We start from the raw sequence: 26549 nt of genomic DNA, 5'->3' as shown, positions 1-26549 counted from the left end.
AGGTGTGCAAATCTGTAAACAAGAAGCTTGGCTTCAGGCACGTTTCAGATGCTGTTACAGAGAGGCGCATGGAACCTGTTTGGCAAAAGAGGGGAAAATCAATCAATGAAACCCGGGGTAATGAGCACACTCACCCTGAACTGGTCTGTAGAGCAAATGTGGGTGATTTCCTTCAAGTGCTTTCCAGCCCTTCTGCGCTACGAAGAGTCAGGAAGAGAAATTGAGTTCATCTGGGCATCCTTCAGAAGATGGTCTTGGGGCGGTGGGGGGAAGCGGCTCACAGAGGCTGTGCTTGCCAGGCCTGATGACTGAGGCCGTCATCTGAGTGGACTTGCCCTGTTTGGGAACGAGATGAATCTAGCTTTGAACATGATGTGGGGGGGGGGGGGGGCTGGAGGAGGGCATTGTGGGGACGGTGGGCTCCACAGCTGTTGTACCTCTGTGAATCTTAACGTTAAAAAGCAGGTCCAACAAGCTTTCAGGATGCCAGATCCTGTACAGAATTGTTAGATATCTTTACACTTGCAAGAAGATGAAATTTAACAATAACTCCGTTCACAACAAACAAAAGCCCACTGCCACTGGGTCGATTCCAGTGCTTAGGCCGTAAATCTTTTAGGACGCAGATAGCTTCGACTCTCTCCTGCAGAGCAGCTGGTGGCTTTGAACCACTGACTCTGCAGTCCGACCCCTAACCCCACAGCACCACCGACCGGGGCTGTTTCTGTTCACAGTAGCACCAATAGCTAACCCTAACACAAGAATTGCAAGTATACTCTGACAAGCACAAAGCCCCATTGAAAGGAATTCTTGGGGAAGCACCTCCTGTGTGTGGATTGGAACCCAACTTGTTTCAGATGACCAGAGCCAGTAGCCATAGCAGTCCTACAAAGAACAAAGTAGGAGGACTGGCTTGCCCGGATTTCACACCTCACCACAAAACCGCAGTAGTGAAGTCCATGTGCGAGTGACATCGGGTCCAGACAGACTCGATGGAATAGCCACGAGACAAAGAGATAAACCAAGAAATATCCAGCCAGCTGATTGTGACAAGGAAGCCAAGATTCTTCCACACGCAAAAAGAATACCATGTTTTCTGTAAATCACCCATCCAGGCCACATTGTTGTTGTTTGCCAGCTGCACACTCCCTAGGATGTGGAGGAAATTGGAAACCTTATACTCTGTTACTGGATATGTAAAATGGTCTAGCTACTTTGGGAAGTTTTCTTAACAGTTTCTTAAACAAGTAAAGTAAGAGTTAACCTATGAACCCACAGTTCTTGTTAACTACCGTCAAGTTGATTTCCAATCGTGGCAGTCCCACGTGCGACATGAGACTGCGCCCTCTGGTGTTCTCGGCCATCATCTTAAAGGGAGAAGATGACCCGGCCTTTTCCTCCACGGTGTTTGTGGGTGGGTTCTCCCTCTAGTCCTGGACCCCAAAGAAAAAGCATCTATCCCTCCAAAAACTGGTATGGGGATGTCTATTAGGGACATCGTTCAAACCAGAAGCATCCCGCTGTCCATCAGTGAACAGTGGATAAACAGACTGTGGTGTATCTATACAGTACAGTATTCAGCCGGAAAGATGAATGACGGACGTACTGAAACATGCCACAGCGTGGGTGATCCTTGAGAACATGCTAAGTGAAGGGAGAGACCACAAGCTACATGATCCCACTCACATGGGAAGTCTGGAAGAGGGACACCGTAGCTACAACATAGATGTGTGCTTGCTCGGGGCTGGGGGAAAAAGGGGGGGCGCTGGTCAGTCGCCACAGGGTGTATACCGATTTCTTTCTGAGAGGTGAGTGTGTTCTACACTTGGCTGCGGTGGTGGTCGTACATGGCTGTGGATGTTCTGACGGCCACTGAAGCTGTTACTTGAAAATAGGCGGATTGTGTTTTGAACTACGTCTCGATTGACTTTGAAATGAAAGGTGCCCAGTGGAATAGTTGGTTATGAGTTGGCTGCTAACCCCAAGGCCAGGAGTTCAAACAGGTCTCCTCCCGATTGACAGCCCTGCAAACCCTGGGGAGCAGCTCTGCCCGCCTCACAGGGTCACCGTGGGTCAGTAGCACCAGCTCGGCGGCAGTGCTGTGGTTGGGGTGTACTTTAAAACTGTGTGAGTTAATAAGTAGGAATGAAAACCCAGAAACGCCTGCAGCAGGGTGCAGCACACTAAATTAAGACCATTAAACTGGCAGAAGGGACATATAAAGGCTTGCAATAGGAATAAAGTATATAAACTAAGAAATAAAAGTAAGGTAAGAGCCATACAATTAAACTAGAATTTCAAAGCTTGGAAAAGCACAATTTTTTTAAAGGGCAAGCATAAACATAAAAAGAATCGAAAAAGATCCTGAGAAACGTAAAAGGTCTAGAAAATGAACAGTGCTGTTCTTGTTCCGAGTCCATTGCGAGTCACCGCGACCCAGGAGCAGCACGACAGAACCCTGCCCGGTCCAGCACTGCCCCCGCGACTGTTCTTCAGTTTGAGCCCGTGGTTGCAGCCACTGCGTCAGCTCATCTTGTCCAGAGGGTGGGATGGCGGCTTTACCAAGCATGATGTCCTTCCCCACGGACTGGTCTCTCCTGGTAACACGTCCAAAGTACGGGAGACGACGTCTTGCAGCCTTGCCTCTAGGGGATCTGACTGTATTTTCCAAAGACAGAGCTGTAGTTTGGGAGCCACGGGACTTCCAGGAGTCTTCACCAACTCCACAGTTCAAATGCATTGATGTTTCTTCGGTCTTTCTTATTCAACATCCAACCCTCATCTGCATAAGAGGCCATTGAAAATGCTTGGGTCTCACTCAGCTCATTGCCTTTGTGTGTGCAACTCACAACCATCCAATCCAAGACTATTTATGGGAGTAGAAAGCCCCGTCGTTCTCCCAAGGAGCAGCTAGCTGTTGGATTCAAACTGTCGACCTTGAAGCTAGCAGCACAATGCATAACCACGACGCCACAAAGGCTCCTTATGGCTCCTAAGGGTCAGACATAACGTTAGCAAGATTTCTTTAAGGGAAGAGTGCCATTAGTGATGAAAGAAGACCAGCTCTGAAAATGAGCAATGGTTACCATCACTGACGAGGTACATATCTGTTGTCAGGTGCCAACAAGCAGGTTGGCGCTCACAGCGACCGTGTGAACAGCAGACATAACCCTGCCAGTCTCGCACCATCCTCGAGTCATTGCTGTGTGAGCCCCTGCTGCAGCCACCATGTCAGTCCTCCGAGGACCTTCCCTGTTTCGTCAACACGCTACTTGACCAAGCGTATTGCCCTTCTGAACAGACTGGTCTCTCCTGATAATTCAATCAGCGCATGGGAGCCAAGCCTGCTCGTCCTCCCTGATTGGACTTCTTTTTCTTTTTTAATCTTTTTATTGGGGGCTCGTACAACTCTTATCACAATTCATCCATCCATCCATCCATTGTATGTCAAGCACATTTGTATATCTGTTGCCCTCATCATTCTCAAATAATTTGCTTTCACTTGAGTCCTTGGTATCAGCTTCTTTTTCCCCTCCCTCCCTTGATAATTTATCAATTATGATTTTGTCATATCTTATGCCCAATGTCTCCCTTCACCCACTTTTCTGTTGTCCATCCCCCAGGGAGGTAGTTATATGTACATCCTTATAATCAGCTCCCCCTTTCTACCCCACCTTCCCTCCACCCTCTGGGTATCGCCACTCTCACCACTGGCCCTGAAGTAATCATCCATCCTGGATTCCCTGTGTTTCCAGTTCCTATCTGTACCAGTGTACATCCTCTGGTCTAGCCAGATTTGTAAGGTAGAATTGGGATCATGATAGTGTGTGGGGCTGGTGGGGGGAGGGAGAGGAAGCATTTAAGAACTAGAGGAAAGTTGTATTTTCATTGTTGCTACACTGCACCCTGGCTGGCTCATCTCCCTGTGACCTTTCTGTAAGGGGATGTTCAGTTGCCTACAGATGGGCTTTGGGTCCCCAGCTGCACTCCCGCTCCTTCACAATGATAAGATTTTTTGTTCTGATGATGCCTGATACCTGATCCTATCCACACCTTGTGATCGCACAGGCTGGTGTGCTTCTTCCATGTGGGCTTTGTTGCTTCTGAGTTAGATGGCCACTTGTTTACCTTCAAGCCTTTCAGACCCCAGACGCTATATTTTTTGATAGCTGGGCACCATCAGCTTTCTTCACCACCTTTGCTTATGCACCCGTTTGTCTTCAGTGATCGTATGAGGAAGGTGAGCACACCATGATAGGATTTTTTGTTCTTTGATGCCTGATGCCTGATCCCTTCCACATCTCCTGGTCACACAGGCTGGAGTGCTTCTTTGATTGTACTTCTTCAGAGACTGATTTGTTAGTCCTTCAGGCAGCCCACAGTACTTTCAATTGTCATCATTGCAACATCCTAATTCACATTCTTCCTGTCCTTCTTGTACGTTGTCCAGCATTCACATGCATATGATGTGCCCATTGAAAATACCTTGACTTGGGTCACGGCTCACCTTTGTCCTCAGAGTGACATGGCTTAAAAGAGGTCATTGACAGCAGAATTACAAAACATCATTTGATTTCTTCACTGCTGCTTCCATGGTGTTGATTGTGGGTCCCAGTGAAATGAAATCAGTCTTTCCTCCGTTTATCATAGTGTTGTGTGTGTTGGTCCAAAGATGAGTGTTTTCACAGTCTCGGATGCTTGACATGATAAAAACAAGGAAAGCCAGGTGGAAACCTTGGGCTGGAGGAAGTGCTCTGCTGAGGCAACTGGGCACCAGAGGGCCAAGCCTCAGCCTGAATCAACTCACCTGTGCAGCCACTGGGGCGGGAGGGGGGGGGGTTTCTGTCCCCTCTGCTGCTCCGCCCCAGGAGGGCAGGGGAGCTTCCTCCATCTTTGAGCAAAAACAGGCCTGTGATTTGGACCGGGCATGCTGGTCATACATGGAAGGGGAGTGGGGGTTAGGGCTGGGGAGAATTCTGGAAAATGAGATGTCAGTTGGCTTGTGGTGAGAGGCGGCCGGTGAGCTCCTCCCTTCCATGCAGTTGCTTTGGGGAAGCAAGAAGCCATGCTCCTTGACTGACAAGATCCCCCAGGCAAGGTGGGTGTTAGGTTTCTGGGGCGGTTTACCGTGGTTCTTGCTTCTCAACGCTGAAAGAATTCGCACAGCAGAAGCACGCGTGTCAATCCAACTAATTTTGTGAAGGAAAGAGGAGTTTACGTTTAACAGTTTCAAAAGGTCCACACGATCTCTGGGAAGTATACAGGCCGTGTGGGGACCGAGCGGGGTTTGTGACTGCAGGCGGCCACTGCAGGGGTGCACGAAAAACCACGTGAAAAGAATGCGGGAACAGGAGCGCAAAACCAAGCGAGGGGACCCCTGAGAGGGTACGGGGCGTGTGTGTGCCTCCAGCCTGCAAGAGAGCACTCGAACAAGAGAGTGGCTTGCTCCCAGTGTGCTCTTTGTCCCCTCCTGTCCCCGCTGGCTCGGTAGGTGTCCTGGAGGGTATTGGCCGATCTTACTGGCTGAGTTTAAGGTGGGTGTGCTCAGGTTGGCTTCCACCTGGGCATACATAGGTGGCCCGGTATGCCCATGCCCAGCTCTGAATTTTGTAGGTGGATAATTAGTGTGCTGATTTCTTTCCAGCCCCTTCGTTGTGGCAGGGCCAGTTGGCTTTCATTTGGGTGAGCATTTGGGGGACCACCCACTGTACTCCTAATCTGGTGACCTGTCACAGGGAACTTGCAAGCACGTGGGTGGCCTTACCGGGTAACCAGCCTGGCAGCAAGGGAACTCTGGGCCACGTAAAGTGGCAGATCATCTGGATCGCTGGTGTGGGGGTGCAGAACTGGAGCCTGTGATGCCGGGGTGGCTGTGAGGGTTTGGCGTGGCGGGAGCACCTTCTGTCGGGCACAGTACAGGCCCAGAGCCCTGCAGAAAGGGGCTGCGGTCACCGTGAGCCCAGCGGTTTACCCCAAGGCCCCTCTTTCCGTCCCTCCGCCTCCCTTTCAGACCCGTGGCGATCCAGACACGGAGGTGCTGTGGAAACTGAGTATTTCATGATGAGCCTGAAACGCTAGACCAAGACTGTGTATCCCATTTCCTAAACCTTATTAGGCCCCCATGTGGATTATTTCCAATACCTCTGCACAATTAGAAAGAAAAATTAGAGTCTGTGGGCCTGCCTTTAGGCATAACAAAGGAAGGAACTGGGGAAATTATATTGTTTTGTTGTAGCAATTTGTGGTTGCTCTTGGGTGGAAGTGGCACCTTGGGGAAGCGGGGCGGCAAAAGAGAATTTCTGTCATTCTGATCTGTCCACCATACTGGGAACTACCACGGGGTGCCTGGGCGTAGTGGCTGTAGCCGTGGGCTCTGATGGACTGCCTGTGGCTCTGCAGGCGGGGCTGGTGGTGGTGGTCCTGCCACACACCCCCTCCTCCCCCCAGCCCTAGATGCACACACTTCTGACTCGGGTCCTCTCTGCCGGCTGGTTTCTCTTTTCCCTCTCTTGCCTCCGTCGGTTGCAGGGAGGGGCGGCATGAAGGCTCTCTCCTGACGGGCCTGCTTAGCCCGTCCTGGTCTGTAGAGCAGGGCTCCGGAGAGCAGTGTGAGCAAGAAGGCTGGCACGAGTGGTTTGCCTCGTCGTCGTAGATGATTGTCCTCGGCTAAAGCCACGCTCTCGCAGTCACCCTGTAGGGCAGTGGGTCTCAGCCTTCCTCATGCCGAGAGCCTTTCATACAGGTCCTCCCTCGGGTGGTGATGACCCCCAACCATCACATTATGTTCGTTGCCACTTCATAGCTAATTTTGCTACTGTTGTGAATCAGTCGTCATGTTAAGTATCTGATAGGCAGGATGTATTTTCACTGTTACAAATTGAACATAATTAAAGCATAGTGATGAATCACAAAACAATATGATTATAAGTTGTGACATATTTATGTGCTTTCCGATAATCTTAAGCGACCCCTGTGAAAGGGTTGTTCGATCCCTAAGGGGGTTGCGACCCACAGGTTGAGAACTGCTGCTTTAGGGTGTGATCACTACTTGGGCTTTTAAAATGCTGTCGAAGGGTTACGGAATTCATTACCAGCTGCCAGTATCGCAGAAAAACAACGCTTCCTTTTCTTCAGTAAATACCTCTGTCCTGCCGCCTGCTGCCCGCTGCCTGAGGCCGTGAGGAACGTGAGGCCTGCGCCCTGCTCCTCTTATCTGGGCCTCCAGCAGGAAAGCCTGCTGCTTATTAGCAGAACTCGTGGCTCCTGTCATGTGCATTTCTTGGGTCACTGAGGTATTGCACCTGACAAGCGTGGAAGATGGAGATTCAAAGAAAGAACTCCCCCAAAAGACGAGTGAGCCACTCGAACCACAGACCCCGAGAACTGGATGGTGCCCTGTTGCTCCCCCCCGCCCCCCCGCACACACCACCAATTGCTCTGATCGGGATCACTGAAGGTCCTGTACAGAACGGGGGGGATGTACAAGAAATGGCAACCCCATTAGAAAGACCAGACTTAAATGGTCTGAGAGCGTGGCCCTTAGATACCCTTTGAAGCTGTCGCTGAACCCGCCCTCCCGGGGTCAGGCCTGTGACTTGTGAACAGTCACACTCGCCAGGACTGTGCTCCCTGCCTGGGGTCAGTCCACCAGACAAGCAGACAAGGCAGGACAGGCCAGGAAGGAGGGCCAGATGGACTGGAGGCACCCAGGGAAAACAGGAAGTGCTGTTGCACTGCGGGAATTGCAACTAATGTTACAAAACTGTGTACACGGGTGACTGACGGTGCGATGTAACACCCATGAAGAATACAGCTTTCCTCCAGTTCCTAAATGCTTCCTCCCCTCCACTACCGTGAGCCGAATTCTACCTTGCAAGTCTGGGTAGAGCAGAGGTTGTACACTGGTGCAGATAGGAGCTGGAGGCACAGGGAATCCAGGGTGGATGATACCTTCAGGACCAGGGGTGTGAGGGGAGATGCTGGGAGGGTGGAGGGTGAGTGGGTTGGAAAGAGGGAACCGATTACAAGGATCTACATGTGACCTCCTCCCTGGGGGATGGAAACAGAAAAGGGGGTGAAGGTAGACGTCGGACAGTGCAAGATATGACAAATTAATAATTTATAAATTATCAAGGGCTCATGAGGGAGGGGGGAGCAGAGGGAGGAAGGGGGAAAAAAAGAGGACCTGATGCCAAGGCTTAGGTGGAGAGCAAAAGCTTTGAAAATGATGAGGGCAAAGAATGTACAGATGTGCTTTACACAAGTGATGTATGTATGGATTGTGATAAGAGTTGTATGAGCCCCTAATAAAATGTTTAAAAAGAATAATAAATGATTGACTGAAAAGTGAGTATGCTCTGTAAACTCTCACTTGAACCGCAGTTCTAAAAAAAAAAAATCAAAGCACAGTTAAGGAGTCAGATGTTGAGCCTGGTCCCCACAGTGTGCGCTTTGAAACATTCCGGCCTGCCCGGTGAGGTTTCTCCAGGGCTTTTCTGAGCTGTCGGCTGTGGTCCCGGCTGCGTCCCGGCCCGCTCCCAGGCCGGGCGCTTCTCGCTCATGGCTGCCCCCATGCGCATGTGTTCCAGGGACTGATGTCATGGTGCGGTGCCTCAAGCTGCTGAAGGAGTTTAAGCGGCGCTACGAAGACGACCAGGACGAGGATGACGACGAGGAGGTCTTCTCCAAGGCCGTGCCTCCCGTGGACATCGTGTTCGAGCGGGACATGCTCACGCAGACCTACGAGCTAAGTACGTCCTGGGCTCACGCCTGCCCCCCATGTGGCCTGCCTGAGTGCCGTGGTCGGGGAGGGTCTGACCCCCCCCTCTCCAGGGCAGGCCCCGCTGTGGAGGGGAGGCGGGATGGCGCCCTGGAGAGGGCTGAGTGTGGAGACTGGCTTCACTCCTGGAGGGAGGGTGCTCAGCCTCCGCTTCCTCTTATGTGAAGTGGGGGTGTGCCCATGCTAGCACTTGGAGGGGGGGTGCCTGGCACATCGCCTGCGCTCAGAAAACTTGGCTCTTGGCGTTGGAATGTGAAGCTGTGAGAGCCACCCACCCCCTTTGCCCCTGCCATTCCTCACCTTGCAACCTGTGCCCAGGGCTCTGCATGCCGGGAACCTCAGCTCCATGGAATGGGGTGGCCACGGAGACCCATCCACGGCAGATAGGAAGCCACCCTCTTGAACGGGGGCTGCCCACTGGGAGGGCCCTGGGGCAGCTTTACCACCCGGCCTCAGCCCTCCACGCCCCATCGTGGCTTGTTGCCACACAGTCGGCCTCTTCACCTCAGTGTTGTTTTTTGCGTGCCTGCCGTGTCCACCGAGACTAGTGCTCAGTTCATGTGCTTTCCTGGTGGGATTTCCCTCAGGCCCCCCAGCCAGGCTTCTTCTTAAGGTCCCCACGCTCAGGTGCCTAGCAATACAGGCGGTACCAGAGCCGAGCAGTGGCATCAGGCCAGTCAGAGGCCCGGAGCCTGTTCCAGGGCATCCAGTGCCTGGTGTTCACGATGCTTCTGAGGCCCACGCAGAGAGACGAGGGCACGGAAAACACATGCTGAAAACACTTGTTCATTAAAAATTACCCCAGTGCGCTTTAAAAGGGTCGATTGCAGGTGTCTGAAAAACATGTATGTGCATGAACTCATGTCCTGCTGCCAGACAGCGCGATGTTGCTGGAGTTTGATAGATCAGCAGGGAGTCAGTCGCCTGCCCGTTAGGGGCTCGCTGTGGAGAAGTCGGAGAGGAGGCAGGCCTACTTCCAAGGTCCTTGCCAGAGTGGGGTTGAGAGACGGTGCCCTGTTCTGCTGATCCCGTGTGCTGAAATGTCTGCTTTGAAAGGCGGGTCGGGCTGGGGGTGGCAGCTCCTTTGCCACGGCTGGGGCTCACGTGTTTTCTCTGGTGCAGTTGAGCGCAGAGGCACTAAAGGAATTTCCCAAGCTGAAATCCGAGTGGCCATGAATGTGGGGAAACTGGAAGCAAGAATGCTGTGTCGTCTTCTTCAGAGATTCAAGATTGTTAAGGTAATCGTCCCGGCACCTGTCACGGTGCAGCTCGCGGGCTGGCTGACCGCGGCATCACGCACGCCCCGTGCTTTCGGTTTGGTTTTACTTTTCGTGGAATGAGATGCGTGTGTCACGAGGACGTGGCAGCACCCAGAGCCCCTTTCTGCTCAAGTCCCGCCAGCAGAGGGCCCCTGGTACACGCCGTGCCGTGGAAACGGGGCCAGGACCCAACTCCCCGCCCTCGAGTCCATGCCGACTCCGCCACTCCATAGTGCAGAGCAGACCCGCCCCTGGGCTTCCAAGACCGTAACTTGGCTGGAGGAGCAAGCCTCGTTTTTCTCCCGAGGAGAGGCTGGGAGTTTCAAACTGCTGACCTTGTGTTTGGCAGCCCAGGAGGAACCACTCCGCCACCAGAGTTTCCTTACGAAAAGGCTTTTCTTACAGGAGTTCTGCTCCGTCCCACCCAGGGTCACTGTGAGTTGTAATGAGCTCCGCAGCCCTGGGCTTGGTTTGATGACGGCTTCGCCCCATCCCTGCCTGTGGTGGGCACAGAGAAGATGGTGACAATTTCTCTCATGTGGAGGCCTGGGCTGCTCCAAGATCACCGGAGCCGGTGACCACCATCTATGGGGTCACAGGCACCACTCGGGGTCCTTTTCCAGGGGCCGCCTTCTGGGCCAGGCACTGGGGTTTAGAAGATGTTTATTGGCCCTGGGTCTGAGGGTGTGGGCAGGGACAGACAGGACACTCGCCACAGCCCTGGAATGCCTGTTGGTCTAATGCCCTTGCTCGGCGCATCTCAATTCCCCAGGGGTTCATGGAAGATGAAGGTCGCCAGCGGACCACCAAGTACATCTCCTGTGTTTTCGCCGAAGAGAGCGATCTCAGCCGGCAGTACGAGCGGGAGAAAGCGCGGGGGGAGCTCCTGACCACTGTGAGCTTGGCCACCGTGCAAGAGGAGTCCCTTCCGCCCGAGGGGGAAGACACCTTCCTGTCCGAGTCGGACAGCGAGGAGGAGCGCACCCGGAGCAGCAGAAGGAAGAGGAAGGGCAAAGGGGCGTCAGGCGACCGGGCTCACCATTCCACCCCAGCCAAGGGTAGGGAGTGTTGGGGCCGGGGGTGGGTGGGGTGGTGGGCCAGGATCTGCCCTTGCCCCAGTGTGCTCTGTGCAGGAGGCACTGAGTGTCTCCTTGGGGCTGTTCTCGGGGGGAGGGGGCACATGCACCAGAGAATCCTAACTTTTAAGAGATGACCATGTCCACTAAGAGCCCCTCAGTCCATCCTCCAGAGACCTTTTTTGCTTTGGATCAGGCACAGAGGGTGGTGCTGGTGACAAGGTTGTGGCTCCCATCTCCAGCTAAGAGGCTGGCCTGTTACCCTCCCCTGGTCCCCTGTTCTGGTCTTTACAGTGGCTCTGATGGAGCCATCCGAGGGTCTGCTCTCCAGGCGTCTGGTCGGGGCTGAGCATGCAGGTCCCCTCCCGGCCCCCCGAGGTGGCTGGAGTTTACACCTCCTCCCACCTCCTTACAGGTGGCTGGAAGGCCCTAACCCTGAAGAAGCAGCCATCTGGCTCCTCCGGAGCGGCTGAGGAGAAAGGCTGCTGGAATTCAGGTGCCGGGGACAGTCTGCTGGACACCAGTGGCTTCTCGGACGGCAATGTGCCCTATGGCGCCCACCACCTGGAGGAGGACAGTGAGGAAGCCGTGATTGAGGAAGTCAGGCTGGAAAACCCAAAGGTCAGTGCTGGCAGCGGGAGTGGACATCTCTGCTCCCAAGAATCACAATCCTGCTGCCTTGCTCATGCTGTGGGCCGGGCACAGTGGGCTGCCCACTGGAAGTGTCCATGCAGGCCGTACCGTGGCCGTGGCAGGATACCATCACCCGCCAGCTCACCCTTCAGTAAGATTTCCTGAAGAGAAAATGCGCATCGCTGCATTAGACCAGTGGGGCTCGGGCTGTGCCAACCTGCTGCCATCCCCAGTGCCTGGAGATACGTTTGATTGTCACAGGTCATGGGGGTGGAGGTCAGGGGTGCTGGTCAACAGTCTGCAGGGCATGGGAGAGCCTCCCACCACAAAGGGTGATGGGCCCAGAGTGCCAGCGTGGTTTGCCATGAAAGAAGGGAACCATAGCTAGAGTGGAAGCAGCACTGGTGGGTGAGTGCGTGCGTGCCAGGGGACACTGGTGGGTCCGGGTGTTAAAGGGCAATCTGTTAGCGCCTCACCGGCGCAGCCAGCGCGTCCTTAGGCAGGTGGTTTCTGTTGCAGGAGAGCAGCAGTTCGCAGAAGTCCGGGAAGCAGAGCCAAGACAAGCCCCACGAAACCTACCGCCTGCTGAAGCGCAGGAATCTGATCATCGAGGCTGTCACCAACCTCCGCTTAATCGAGAGCTTGTTCACGTAAGCAGTCTGTCTGGTCGGTGTTCACAATCCGTGTGAACCCCTGTGTCGTCTCCCCTCCCCCGCCCAAAGTCCACAGAAGTGAGGGAGCACCATTGACTTCTCCGTTCCACTGGGCAGTTCTCAGAGGGTCCCTGGGTGGGCCCCTGGGTCGTTTGTTCTTGCTATTTGGAAAACGTAGACAGTGAGGACTCGTGGTACACTGGACCAGGAGGAGCCCCGGCACAGTTCAGCACACGGCCACTAGCCAACAGGTGCATGCTTCAAGCCCGCTAAACCGCTCCCCCGGAGAAAGAGATGGCGGTTCGCTTCCGTAAAGGTCTAGGCTCAGAAGGCCTCTGGGGCAGTTGTGCGCTGGCCTCCAGGGTCACTCACTGCTGGACAGCGCAGCAGCAGCAGGCCAGGAGAGAATGAGCAGGAAACTGTGGGGTGTGCACTTCCCTTCCCCTTGGAAACGTGGGGTGTAGGAAGAGTCAGAAGAAACGCAGGCAGGGGTTTTAAGCCAGCCCTCTGTGGAGCCCGAGTTCCAACAAGATCTCACTGGGAGGCATCGAACAGAGACCAGAGCTTGGCCTTGGGGTGAGAGTAGAGGCACTGAGCTCAGAGTTGATCTTTCTAAGGTGTCTGTACCGCCACCTGATGGGGTGTCACCTGCAGGGTTTCCTGGAGAGCTACCGGAGGAGAAGGAACCTGAGGCCGAAGTCAAGGGGCATGAATTCTTAACCTTAGGAGTGGGGAAGCAAGCCACGGATCCTGGTCCTGTCCCGACCTGTCCCCTTGTACCGAGGCGTTGGACTGTTTGTGGGGTTGATCGGGCTCCTGGCTGCCCTGTATGACAGAGTAGAACTGCCCCTCTGGGCTTCCAAGGCTGCAGGCTCTACAGGCACCGCTGTCCCTGGCTCTTCTCCAGTGGAGCCATTGGTGGGTCCTAGCTGCCTCCCTTTCAGTGGGCTGCCCAGGGCTCAGTCGGAAAGTCAGCTCCCTGGAGTTTGGCGGGTCATTCTTAATGTCCTTTCTAGCCCTCTGCCACCTGTGATCTGGGAATAGGATTAATGTGACTCCAGTAGGGCAGCTGTCTCCGGAGAGGAGTCAACAGAAGCTTCAGATCGGAGACTCGTACAGACGGGTTTCCATCATGGGGCTTGGTTTCCCCTGCTCCCAGGGTCACAAGTCAAACCCTGTAGCCCCTCTGGTTCCTGTTGGCAGACTCGGGATGTGAACAGTTGCCTGCTGCTGGCTAAGTCACCCCATGGGGAGCTCTCATGTTTCCAGAAGCTCGCCCTTCAGTTCCCCCTGCTCTCAGCTGGACCCCGGCTCCATTGTCTGGGTTAAGAACGGCCTTCCCTGTTGAGGCTGGCTATACTGACCACTGCTTATTTTGTGGCCTTCGCAGAATCCAGAAAATGATCATGGATCAGGAGAAGCAAGAAGGGGTGTCTACCAAGTGCTGTAAGAAGTCCATTGTCCGCTTGGTGCAGAACCTGTCCGAGGAGGGCCTCCTGAGGCTGTTCCGAACCACGGTCGTCCAGGACGGCATCAAGAAGAAGGTGAGCCAGGCCTGGGCCAGCCCGGTAACACAGCCCCCCCCCAACACCCCCCCGCTGCTACTCTAGCCAGGCCTGGCCCAGCCCGGTAACACAGCCCCTGCTGTTACTCTAGTCCAGTGTTCCTCTGCGGCCTGAAACACGGAATTTTCTCTTAGGCCTCCTAATTTGGCGGGGGCCAGGGCTCTCCCCATTTTGTGTGGGAGCTGGGAGCGGAAGAGTCGCTCTTAGAGCGCCTCCCCAGGGCAGATGCAGGAGAGAAAGGAGCGGGGTGCCCGTTAGGCAGGCAGCACGTAGAAGGTGGAAGATCTGAGACAGAGCTCCCAAGGCATCTCCGAGCAGATCTGAGATCTAACCCAGAGGAGACGATGGTGCCGACCTGCCTGGGAAGCCTGGCCGGGCCTCTGTCAGCTGGCCGACCTTGTCCGTGAGCGTTACAGCCGAGGGCCATTGCCCAGCAGTACGTCTCCCTCCGAGGCACACGTATTCGGGGTCGGAGTTCCTGGAAGTGGAGCAGCTGGGCTCCGAGACCCTAGGGGCGGGCTCTCTGGGACAGTCAGGTGGACCTGCTCGCCTTTTTTCTGACTGCATTCTAGAGCTCCGCTCTGCCGGGCTGTTCGCTAACCAGCTGGCTAAGTCAAGCCTTGTTTTTCCCTCCTATCCTTCCTTCCCACCTTCTCTTATTTTTAGAGAAATGTTTAATTTCTGAACACTTTAAAAAGAGAAAGACTTCAACCTTATGTCTGATTTTCCGAGTTGACAGCTCTTGATTTCTGCCTGGGTCTTCCGTCTTTCTAAGCTGCCATGACGAAGCCCCCTTGGCCCTGACTGTCCCCCGGCAGCTTGCCCCTCGTCCCCTTGAGCACCCAGGGCTCCATTCTCTCATCAGAGGACAGGAAAAGACCGAGCTGTCAGCGGCAGCAGCACCCTTGTTGGCTCCTGCTGGTCTTCAGAGACCTCAGGGAGGCCGGCTCTGGGACTTGCAGGCCTCTCGCAGGGTAGTCTCCTGGTTGAGGAATGGGCAGGGGGTGGGGTGCTGCAGCATCGCTGCCAGCTGTGTCTTCTAGCTCCTTGTGGCTCCGTGTCCACCAGGCTGGGCTTGGGAGGGGGACCCATGTGCAGATGGATCACATGATTTCATATCTAAAGGAGCCTGGTGTCAGGACCTCCTGCCCCCGCCGCAGAGCCCACCTCTCCATCTGGAAAGGGCTGCAGGTTGCACGTGTGCTAACCTCCAACAGCCCCGGGTGCCTCTGCGCCCCGCCCCGCCCCGCCCCACCCCACCCCACCACACCACCTGCCAGGCTGGGATGCTCGAGGAGATGGGAAGGCTGTGTTTCCCTTCCATTCTCAGAGTTGTTGCCTAACTGTGTCTCGTCGGAGCCTCAACCACAAAAATGTTGGCGAGGCAGGAGACAAGCCCAAGGGACCAAGCTGGCCTCATAAGGTCACTATGGAGCCTGCCGGCCTTCTGAGGAGGGGCCCGGGTCTAGCAGAACTTTACAGCCCGTCGCTTGAGGGTCTCTGCTGCCAGCTCTTTAGTAGCTGTTGGCAACACTGAGAAAGGTGGGCACCACATGCTCCACCCCTCAGCTCGGGCCCTGCCCTCTGCACGCCCTGGTCTCTGCAGGTAGAGCTGGTGGTGCACCCATCCATGGACCAGAACGACCCGCTGGTGAAGAGCGCCATCGAGCAGGTCCGTTTCCGGATCTCCAACTCCAGCACAGCGACCAGGCAAGTAGCAGAGTCCAGCCGTCTCCCTCCTCCGGCCCTTATGAAAACAGCCCTCTATTCAGGCTGTGTGAGATCAGCGACCCCATCGAGACAGGGTTTGTGATCCCTCCTTCTCCCTAACTCCTAAGAAGGATCGAGGCTTGGCTTCTGTTCCCATGCTTGAGTCTTTCCGTGGGGAGCCTGTAGACAGAGCCCCACCACGCTCCACTCTTGGGCCCTGTGCGACCAGCTGCCTCCCTGAGGTGGTCCCGAGGTCAGTCCCTAAACCACCTCTAGGCCTCAGAGGAAACCCCGGCTTGGGAGAGCATGCTGGGCTGTGGCTAAGCCAGCGGGGCTGGCGCTGGCCTGCAGCTGTCAGCCGGTGTGGTTTGCCCTCCACTGGGCTGCCTGTGAGGAGCCCTGGGGGTGCAGTGGTTAAGTGCTTGGCTGCCAACCATTAGGTGGGCAGTTGAAAGCTGCCCGCCACTCCACCAAGATGGACAGCCCTGTGGACCTGGTCTCTGCTGCCCTGCAGTGTGGCTGGGATTTCTGGTGGGCTTAGCCGGGTGGGGGCTCACGGGGAGGTCCTCCTTTCTGGTGTTTACTGACATACCCGCAGACCCCGCGGCGCGGGCTCCTTGTCTCAGAAGGTAGCCGCTGCTCCCCAGGGAAGGGTGGTGACCCGGATCTTGGGTGTCCTTTCCATCATCTGCCGAGCCCTTGAGTTTGAGACCCCGGGGCCAGATGGCTTTGTCGCGTTCCCGTCGCAGCCCCTGCCCTTCCTCTCGCGGTGCCACCACGTGTGGTGTTTCAACTGCAGGATCAAAGTCCCGCCTACGGCGTCACAAGGGGAGGCCGACGACGAGAGTCAGGGGAAAGAAGGCCCCAGTGGGTCCGGATACCCTCACTCGGGCGCATCCTCTAAAGCCGACAACGGGCGGAATAAGAAACCCGAAGAGAATATGGGCATGGGCCCACTCAGAGATTACCACCCTGTCGTAGGTAAGAGGCTGTCCCCACACCACCTGCTTGCTGTAGTGCCCGTGCTGGAGTGGGCACCCGGGCGGTGCCTGGCATCCTACGTTGGAGCACCAGGCTACAGTCAGGAGAGTCGGGTCTGACTGCCAGTGGTCTACCACCTGGGCCCAGGGACCAAGGGGGGTGGGGAGGGGTGTCACGCCATCGCTGCCTCAGCTGATGTCCACAGAATGCCTCCCAGGCTGCACAGAGCCCCACCCGGAAGTGTGCTGGGCACTAGGCTCCAGCCCCCGGTGGGGCTGCCATGGCTGACTGGAGGGGGCTCACCCATGCTCTGCTTCCTGGGGGCACACGGAGGAGGGCTGGCCTAGCTCGCGGACCTCCAACCTCGGTCAAACCCGTGGCTGGGTGCGACCCAGACTGCAGGGGTGATTGATTGGTGTGCCTGGCCGGCCTTCGCCCTCTGGGATTTACAGTGAGCATGAGGACACCGCCCAGGAGCATGTGTTCTGCACAGAGCCAGCAGCCCTCTGGCCGGACAGGACAAGGGAGGGGAAGGGGCCTCCGGTGGCTGGAGTTCCTGTCCTCACACCTGTCCCCTCTCCCTGGGGAGCACAGAGGAGAGCTTTTTCTGCTCTGCCAAGAACAAAGCTAACTTTCACAGAACCTAGACTTGGGGGGCTTTGCACAGCCCCCATCAAGCACCTGTGGGTGTTAGGCCCTCTGCGCATCACCAGCGCCTGGCCCAGCTCACACCGCCGTGGACATCTGTGTCCATGTGACCCGCTCCCACCTGGGCTGTGGGCCTTCACAGTGAGGCCTGCCCTGCCCTCTCTCCGTCGTCCCTGCCTTTCTCTCCCTCCCTTGCTCAGCCTTCCTGCTTACCAGCTCTCCCTCTGGCAGTGTGTCCCACCGCCTGTCCTCTCCCGCGGAAAAGTGCCGTCTGTGCGGGAGGGCATGTGTGTGTGTCTGCTCCCTGCTGCCCCTGAGGGTTCTCATGCTTCCTCTTGCCTCAGTTCCTGGATTGGGACGTTCGTTGGGCTTCTTGCCCAAAATGCCCCGCCTGCGGGTCGTGCACATGTTCCTGTGGTACCTGATCTACGGGCACCCTCCCCCCAACATGGAGAAGCCGGGCCTCCACGGGGAGAGGCGAGCGGGGAAGCCGGAGCCTGCAAATGACTCAGAGGCCTCCTCCGATGGCCCATCCAGAGACAACGAGGACAGCTCCACCTTCGAGTCCGGAGGGGAGCTCACCCCAGAGGCAGGTCAGCTACCCTTGCTCGCCCTGGCTGCACCACTGAGAAACACTTGCCCCTGAGCCTCGTGCCCACCGACCGAAAGACAGACCCGAGCCTCTGGGCGCCCGGGCGCCCCTCCTCCCCGAGGGACCTGAAGGCGGCGCGGTCCATGGAGGACGTCCCTGCCGGGACTGATGCTGACCTTTTTCCTAGTATTTGTAGAAGAATCCTCGTGGATGCGCTTCGTGCCCCCCATCCCAGTCCACCGAGACTTTGGCTTCGGCTGGGCCCTCGTCAGCGACATTCTGCTCCGCCTGCCCCTCTCCATCTTCGTCCAGATCGTGCAAGTCTGCTACAAGGTACTTGAGGCATCGGGGCCCCCAGAGTCAAGGGGAAGTACCTGGGTGGCTAGGATGGTGGACAGATGGGTGGCTAGGTGTCTGTCGAGGACCCATCCCTGGGAAGACTAAGACTTGTTCTTCCGGTTAATGAGATGGGTGCGGGGCAGGAGACAGGTAGGCAGACGGACCCACCGATGCATGTGGTGGAATGACGAGGCCGTGGCTCTCCGGAGTCCGATAAACTCGTTCTCGTCGCCCAGAGAAAGAAGCGCTGCTGACCGTTGTACATTTTCTTCTAGTCTTTGTGCTTGTGTGCCTGTGTGTGTTGTGTGTGTGAGCTCTCTTTTAAAAAAAATCCTGAATTGAGACTCTGTCCTATTGGTTCTTTTGTTTGTTACCTGTCTGTCCACAAACAGGACGCCATGTCTCCACATCGTTCGTGTTTAAATTTGAAGTTACATCGGTTCCTATAGCTCCTCTTATCCGTACCCTCTGTTGGCTCTCTCTTGGGACCTTGAAGTCCCTTCCTGTTAGGAATGGACACTATTGCTGGTCTTTGCGAGAGCACCTCCGTTTTTCCCCTAGGATCAGGGGAACAGGAGAATCATGAGCTCTAAAGGGAAGGAGTGTTCTTCATATGTAAAATATGAATAAGGGCATTGCCTCCCCCGCCGAAATGTCACCATGTATACGCCCAGCAGCGGCAGGCTGGGTCCCCTGCCTGTTGCCCCTGCAGGGTGGGGTGGGCTGGACAGGAGGGGGCACTGGTTTAGGGGCAGAGCTGTCCCCATTAGGCTGACAGGCCAGCTGTTGGGGAAATGGTGGTGGGTGCTGGATCATGATTCGTGCACCCGCCCTGGCCTCAGCGTGAGCTGAGCCTGAACTCACCCCGTAGGTGGAAGGCCTGGAGGACTTTCTGAACGACCCTCTGAAGAAGCACACGCTGATCCGGTTTCTTCCCAGGTCCATCCGGCAGCAGCTTCTGTACAAGAGGTGAGGGGGCGCCCAGGCCATGGGGGTCCTGTTGCCTGCCACCCGCCCTCTAGCCCCTTAGCCCCCAGTCTCTGGGGGATCCTGCAGCAGAGAAAGGCTACTGCTTCCCAGGTGGAAAAGACCATCACCCTCCCCCCTCCGGGCACCGGGCACCTTCATCCGTGAAGGCCAGCGACAAGGGAGGATAGGCTGGCTCTCTGCAAGGCTGCAGGTGTTTGCGTGCTCTTTCCTTTCCAGCCCTTTGCCTCCTAAAACCGACCTCATGCCGACCTGGCCCCCTGGGCATGAGGAGGGCTGGTGCTGGGCTTCGAGCCAGGTAGCCTTCCAAACCACGGTGGAAGGGGTGGGGGTGTGGGGAGTAGTCGCCTCCCTCGGCCCAGGCACGGCGCCCTGAGAGGGGATCTGGGCGTGACTAGAGCCCACCGCTCCCCGTGTTTTGCAGGCGCTATGTCTTCTCGGTCATAGAGAGCCTGCAGAGGCTTTGCTACATGGGGCTGGTGCAGTTTGGTCCCACAGAGAAGTTTCAGGATAAAGATCAGGTAAAAGTCTCCCATGGCCAGACCTCCAGATGGTCAGTGACGGCTTGCCAACCCCATGGCGGTGTTGCCGACTCTGGCTCCCTGCCCCGCGCCTCTCTGGTAGGTCTTTATCTACCTGAAGAAGAACGCCGTCATTGTGGACACCACCATCTGCGACCCGCATTACAACCTGGCCCACAGCAGCCGGCCCTTCGAACGGCGTCTCTACGTGCTGGACTCCATGCAGGACGTGGAGAACTACTGGTTTGACATGCAGTGCGTCTGCCTCAACACCCCGCTAGGTACCGTCTCCTGGGACCCCGGGGCGTTCTGGCTGGAGGACACTGGAGCCAGCCAGCTTGGGGTCAGCTCTTCCCAGGGCCGCCAAGACCTGGCGTGATCCCTGAGTCCAGAGCAGTGGGCCCCACACACAGGTCAGCCCCAGCTGTCTCCAGTCCCTGGTTTGTCCTGGAGATGTTGGTTGAGTCCCTCCTGTGTGTCATGTCCTCCACCCTGCAGATGGGAGCATGACCAACCCCCCCCCCTTCCCACAGAGAAAGACGGAGTGTTGAACAGGAGGCTGGGTGGGAGATAAACAGGGTGGGGCCCCAGGAGATGAGATGGAGTAGTCAGAAATGCTCTCTGATGCCCAGACTTCTGAGGTGACATCTAAAAGGGGAGGAGCCTTCCAGGGCAGGACTTACATGACTTAGTGAAGAGTGGTTTTCTGTTCTAATAACAGCAGAACAAACAAACAAACAACATTGGAGTATTTTTAATCTTATTATTGCTTTAGATTTTCTTTTATCAAAAACATTGCTGTTTTAATCATTTGAAGTGCACGGCTCATTACGTTCACCATGTTAAGCAACCATGATCACCGTCTGTCTCATGTAAGCAGGGCCGAAGCAATGTGTGTCCTTCTGGGCCCGACTCCCCTCAGTGGAAGGAGTCCTGGTGGCAGAGTTAGCGAGGCACTGGGCTGCTACCCCAATGGTTAGCCTCTCTCCGTGGGAGCAGGATGAGGCTTTCTGCTCCCAAGATGACTCGCAGTCTCGGAAACCCTGGAGAAAAGTTCTGTTGTGCCCTATAGGGTCACTGAGAGTTGGAATTGCCGCCATGCGGTGGCTGTGGTAGTGGGTGTTTCACTCGGCCTGTCTCCCAGGCTCATTGGAAGTTGCAGCTGTCATCTTCGTGGCTAAATACTATTCCCTTGCATGGACATACCACCCTTGGTTCACCCACCCCTCTGATCCTGGCTACCTGGCGCGCGCCCATCTTCTGACTCAGTGGTGCTGTGCTGCAGCGCACACTTGTGGTCAAGTATCTGTTTGCGTCCCGGCATCCAGTTCTCTTGCACTGAGGAGGAGTGGAACACACTGCCACTGGGATTGCGGAATCCGAAGCTGCTTGATTGTTTGAGGAAACCCAAGCCATTCCCCAAGGCAGCCCCGTCCTCCGTGGATTGGCGATTTCTTGATGGGCCTGCCAGGAGCCTCCAAGAACCAGATTTTGGTTTCATTTGTTTCTCTCTTTTTCCATCACTAATTTCCAGTTCGATCCTTCTTGGTTCCATTTTCTGCCTAATCTGGGTCTACTGTACTCTTGTGTTCTAGTTCTTTGAAGCTGAGGTCCCTGGTAGCATAAGGATTAGCATTAGGCCAGTGTCTGTAGTGTCTGTAGCACGTGCTGTCTTCTGTGTCCTGCTTGGTGAAGGCCACACTCGGGTATGAAGTGTATCTGCTCACCCGGTTTGCATTCCTGCAATGGGGCGCGGTTTGTGCATCTTTTCATGGGTACACTGGCCATGTGGATGCCTTCTTTAACGAGGCACTTATTTCTTTGGCCATTTTAAAAATTGGGTCATTTGTCTTCTTATTCTTGAGTCACTAGATTGTTTTATCAAGTTAGTGATAAGATCGCTTTGTCGCTGAAAGGGCACCCTGGCTGCTGTATAGGAAGTAAACGGAAGGGACTGCAGCTTTTCTTTTTCTTCTTCTTCTTTTAAAATCATTTTATTGGGGGCTCATCCAACTCTTATCACAATCCATGCCTCCCTCCATTGTGGCGAGCACAGCTTTTCTAAGAGAGCAGTGTGTGGGGCAGCAGTGGAGAAGTAACAAGGGGGAGAGGTGAGAGCAAAATTGTAGAGAAGGCTTGTTGATCGACTTGGGTGAAATGGGCTCTGGGGATAAGGCCTCTCCTCTACTGCCCTCTCATCTGCCTACCTCACACGGGCGGCCATGCCTACTTCAGGCCTGACCTCTCGAGCGCTTCTCTCTCTTCTTCCCCGGCATCTTATTTCCTTTCATGAACTTCTTGAGCACAGGAGCTTGCAACCTCAGGACCCAGAAAAGTTCCTGAGACACGGGAGACAGCGTGTGCATGTTTATTAGAGAGTGAGGGTGTGGGGAGGGGGGTTCGTAAGGCTAGAGAAGCCTTGGAACCTTTGGCCCTGCTGTCTGGAAGCCAGCCTCCATCCAGTCCATTCTCACCGCCTCTCCCAGGTCCTGCCTCCTTGGGTTTGCGTCCGGACGGGAGCTGTTCTGTTCTTCCCAGCAGAGCTGGGAGAGCGCAGTGCACTTTGACTTTTAGCAGAGCATGAGTCTTTGCAAACAGCGTAACGAGCACTGGTGTTTAGTACCTTTCATTGGTCCAGCTGCATCTCAGAGAACCCCGGCCTTCCAGCTAGCACCAGACTTCCACCATTTCAGATTTGAAACATGCCCTAGTCCTCTTGCATGTTACACCCAGATAAAGATTTGTGAACCAGCTTGCTATGTGACCCAGAGCTTTCTAGGCCAACAAGGGGGGAATTTCCATCCCTGCCTGTGGTTGTGGGCAGAAATGCTCAAGGCTCACTAATCCAACATTGATTGTCTACTCATTCAGCAAGCGTCACGGAGGGACTGCCCACGGACAGGGAGAAGCAGCCTGTCACAATCAGCATAAGCATCCTAGCAAGCAGCGGCTCCCCAAACGTTTTTGTGAACCGGCGTCCCCTGAAGAATGTTCTGAAATTCTGACCACTGGGCCTAGCAGTGATTCCGGTTGGGGCCAACTGCTGGTTAGCCTGTAAATCTGCATTTATAACGAGCAACCTCGTGGTGCAGCTGTTCTTGCACCTGAGACTCTTTACCTGCAGGCTCGTAGTTCCAACTCTGGTTTCAAATGATGGCCTTGGGCAACCTATTTGTAACCTCCCTCCATCTCTGAGCTGGAACCATGGGCACTGCCGCGTGGGCCAAGGGGAAGCCTGGACTAGATGCTCCAGCGAGGGGAGGGGAGAAGGGGAGAGCTGAATTCTCACTGCCTTGTGCCTTCACCCGGACCAGGCGCATAGCCCAGCGTTTCAGCATGCAGCAAGTGGGACTCTGACCGCCCACAAACAATCTTGACTTTTCTGTGCCCTATTCAAGCAGTGGTCTTAGCTGGATGTTGGATTTTCACACACGAAACACAACTTTTAATGTTTCCTCCTAATGCCAGACCTGCTCCACTCCAGCAGCACGCGTGGTGGCTGCTGGGGGAAGCATCCAGCGGTGACATCATTCTCCAAGTGGCCCGATCCTTCCCAACCCTCGCCCTACTCCCACCCCCTGCAGTCCTTTCTGCCAGCTGCTCCGTGCTGTGGGCACACTGGGGTGCATTCCTCTGGGGGTCCCATTTCCTGGGCTCGGAGGGGGTGGTGGTCCTCTCTCAGGTTCACCCCCGTCTAGCAGGCTTGCGTGGCGTGGTGTTTTGCGCTGAGAGGCTGTACCGTCTCAGGCCCTCTTCCCTGCAAGGAAGCCTGCCCACCCGAAAGTTGTTTACACCCGATCCTGTCGGAGAGAGAGGGTCAGCGGTCGGCCTGTGTTTGGTTTTCCAGGCGTGGTGCGCAACCCGCGCCCCAAGAAGACCACCAACCAGGACGCGGGCAGCGACGAGGAGGGCAGCCTGCAGAAGGAGCAGGAGAACGCTATTGACAAGCACAACCTGGAGCGCAAATGCGCCATGATGGAGTACACCACGTAGGTCCCCGCCGGGGCGTGAGGGGGTGTGCCACGCGGGTCCCCGCCGGGGCCGTGAGGGGGTGTGCCACGCGGGTCCCCGCCGGGGCCGTGAGGGGGTGTGCCACGCGGGTCCCCGCCGGGGCCGTGAGGGGGTGTGCCACGTGGGTCCCCGCCTGGGCCGTGAGGGGGTGTGCCACGTGGGTCCCCGCCTGGGCCATGAGGCGGTGTGCCACGCGGGTCCCCGCCTGGGCCGTGAGGGGGTGTGCCACGTGGGTCCCCGCCGGGGCCGTGAGGGGGTGTGCCACGTGGGTCCCCGCCTGGGCAATGAGGGGGTGTGCCACGTGGGTCCCCGCCTGGGCCGTGATGGGGTACACCACATGGGTCCCAGCACCCTGTGCCTGTGACACTGTCTGAGCTATAGTAGAGTCCCCCACGTGGCCCTCTGCCAGGCTAAGTCTGGCTTCTCTACATGCTTTATATGGCCCATGTGGTGTTCAATAAAAATGGAATCTGTGGCCAACATTCAGAAACATGAAAAGCTAAACTTTGTACATCTCGGGTCAACATCAGGACTCCCGGACTCTTCATTTCAGCCCCTCCGGAGTCCCTCTGGGAAATGATTGCCCCACCTGCCGCGTGCCTTCCGGGCCCCGAGCAGAGCTCTTACTGTGTGTGGTTGGTCTTTCCCCGTCTCAGGGGCAGCCGTGAAGTCGTGGACGAGGGCGTGATCCCTGGAGATGGGCTGGGAGCTGCGGGACTGGATTCCAGTTTCTACGGACACCTCAAGCGGAATTGGATCTGGACCAGCTACATCATCAATAAAGCCAAAAAGGTGGGTGCTCGGTGCCTGACGGTGGCCCTCGCTCCCCCTTCTGCTGCCCCTTCCCTGCCTCACAGCTCCTGAATGGGGAAAGCAGAACTAATCAGAAGCTGGTACTGGTTCCCTTGTTTGGGCAGGTGGGCCACGCCCCTAAACAGCCTGTCTGCCCAATGGGGTTCTAGATGGCATGGCGAGGTTGACCTTTGTGGAAGAGTGGAGGCTCTGTGTGGCACGAGGCAAACAGGAGGGTGTGCAGGAGCATCCCACCCTGAAGCCTGCTCCACCAGACACCCCGTAGTTCATTGCCTGTACTGTTGCACCCTCTCTCGGCGTCTTGCCCACACTGGTGTTTCCTTGCCTTTCAGGAGAACGTGGCCTCGGAAAACGGGCTCACAGTGAGGCTCCAGACGTTTCTGACCAAGCACCCCATGCCATTCGGTGGCGGAGGTAGGTATGCTGGGAGCTCACCCGCCAAATAGACCCGTGCCGAACCAATGCACTCCTGGATTGGAGGGTCAAGACCTCCTCTTGACCCTCCGGCCCTCCGGTGGTTATTTCCAGGCAATAACAGACTGAGTCTTTGGGGAGAAGCGCGATCGGCCCCTGAGGTCTCGGCCGACCAGGAGGAGCAGGTTGAGGTGGACAAAGAGCCCACACTGGACAGAAACAAGAGAGTGAGGGGCGGGAAAAGCCAGAAGCGGAAGCGGCTGAAGAAGGACCCCGGAAAGAAGGTCAAGAGGAAGAAGAAAGGTGATGTGGTGGCCGTGTGCATGTGTGGGCCATGGCTTCGTGCGCCCCGGCCTGGAGACAGATGTGCAGCAGTCCCAAGCCCTGCCTCAGGCGCAGGTGTCCCTTCTGCTTACTCTCGTGGTAGCCACTTCCCCTTCCAAGCCCACCCGGCGACTCGGGACACCTGGACTTTCCCTCATGCACCCATCCCCGGCTCTCTTGGGCTTTGCGTTTTATTGTTATTATTGCTTTTAAATCGTTTTATTGGGGGCCCGTGCAATTCTTATCACAATCCATACATCCATTCCATCGTGTCAAGCACATGTATTCATTTGTTGCCATCATCATTCTCAAAGCGTTTTCTTTCTACCTGAGCCCTTGATATCAGCTCCTCATTCCTCCCCCTCCCTCCCTGCTCCCTCCCCGGGCTTTTTGTTTTTATATTTTTACCGTAATAACACCCTTCCTCAAATCAGTTTACATTTCTGATTTCACTTTGAGTCGGGGGCAGGGGACCTTCAACCAAACTGCACCTGTTTCGATCAAAGATTGTATAGAAGAATCCTGATCGAAAGGGGGGCCCGGGGAGATGACAAACAATTCAAAGTCTTACAGACTTTCTGGAGCCATGGAGGCTATGAAAAACACCAAAACTATCACCCTGAGCGGACCTGTAAACCAGAAGTGTCCTCTGAAACTGTTGAAAACCAGCGTGTTGGCCTCCGCTGTCCAAGCAGGGCTGCCTTGAGCAGTGTGCTGTTGGAGATGTGGCCACGTGGGGTCAAAGCGACTAGAGCCACTGGAAAGGTCAGCTAGGAACCGCAGGGAGGGGCAGTGGGAAGAACCCTTCGAAAGAGTGCAAGTTCACGCACGTAGTCACCATCCTTGACTTGTACGCGTGGACGGTGTTGAGCCGGTGTTTCTTCTCAACAACACCTGTGAATTCTTCCCATTCACAAGGCTTAGCAAAAGTCTCGTCACAACCAACCAAGGCCCTTTTTAACTGTTTTCTTAACGTTTAATGTCTGTATTTATGCTAATAAGGCCAAAGTTCAAAGTCATACAGCTTTAAAGCAGAGAACACTGGGAGCCGGTCAGCCCGCTCAGGTGCACCACAGCGCCCGCGGCTGCGGCTTTCGGGAGTTAGAATCAAGGCGGCCCAAGGGCCCAGCGCCAAGACCAGGGTCTTCTTTGTGAAACCACTTGTGTACCATCGGAGCCCTGGCGGAGCAGTGGTTTCACACTGGGCTGTGACCTGTAAGGGTAGCCATTCAAACCCCCAGCCA

General features: G+C 55.7%; 1 protein-coding gene across 2 annotated transcripts in view; it reads left to right on the top strand.

The window, feature by feature from the left end:
* GTF3C1 (general transcription factor IIIC subunit 1) overlaps window positions 1-26549 on the top strand; it is a 72627-nt gene that overhangs the window by 25171 nt on the left and 20907 nt on the right. The window contains exons 7-23 of one of the 2 annotated variants that reach the window (XM_075564652.1): window positions 8589-8750; window positions 9902-10017; window positions 10811-11096; window positions 11530-11735; window positions 12267-12397; window positions 13791-13944; window positions 15572-15675; window positions 16475-16656; window positions 17649-17897; window positions 18093-18229; window positions 19107-19204; window positions 19647-19743; window positions 19847-20024; window positions 23591-23732; window positions 24411-24546; window positions 24900-24981; window positions 25096-25284. In XM_075564652.1, the coding sequence (XP_075420767.1) occupies window positions 8589-8750; window positions 9902-10017; window positions 10811-11096; window positions 11530-11735; window positions 12267-12397; window positions 13791-13944; window positions 15572-15675; window positions 16475-16656; window positions 17649-17897; window positions 18093-18229; window positions 19107-19204; window positions 19647-19743; window positions 19847-20024; window positions 23591-23732; window positions 24411-24546; window positions 24900-24981; window positions 25096-25284 (2649 nt within the window). Of the gene's footprint in view, window positions 1-8588; window positions 8751-9901; window positions 10018-10810; window positions 11097-11529; window positions 11736-12266; window positions 12398-13790; window positions 13945-15571; window positions 15676-16474; window positions 16657-17648; window positions 17898-18083; window positions 18230-19106; window positions 19205-19646; window positions 19744-19846; window positions 20025-23590; window positions 23733-24410; window positions 24547-24899; window positions 24982-25095; window positions 25285-26549 lie in introns of both variants that reach the window. The other variant, XM_075564651.1, reaches the window with a different exon arrangement.

The sequence above is a fragment of the Tenrec ecaudatus genome, chromosome 12, assembly GCF_050624435.1.
Source record: "Tenrec ecaudatus isolate mTenEca1 chromosome 12, mTenEca1.hap1, whole genome shotgun sequence".
In the NCBI taxonomy this organism is placed as follows: Eukaryota; Metazoa; Chordata; class Mammalia; order Afrosoricida; family Tenrecidae; genus Tenrec; species Tenrec ecaudatus.
This window is presented reverse-complemented; position numbering and strand designations above follow the sequence as displayed.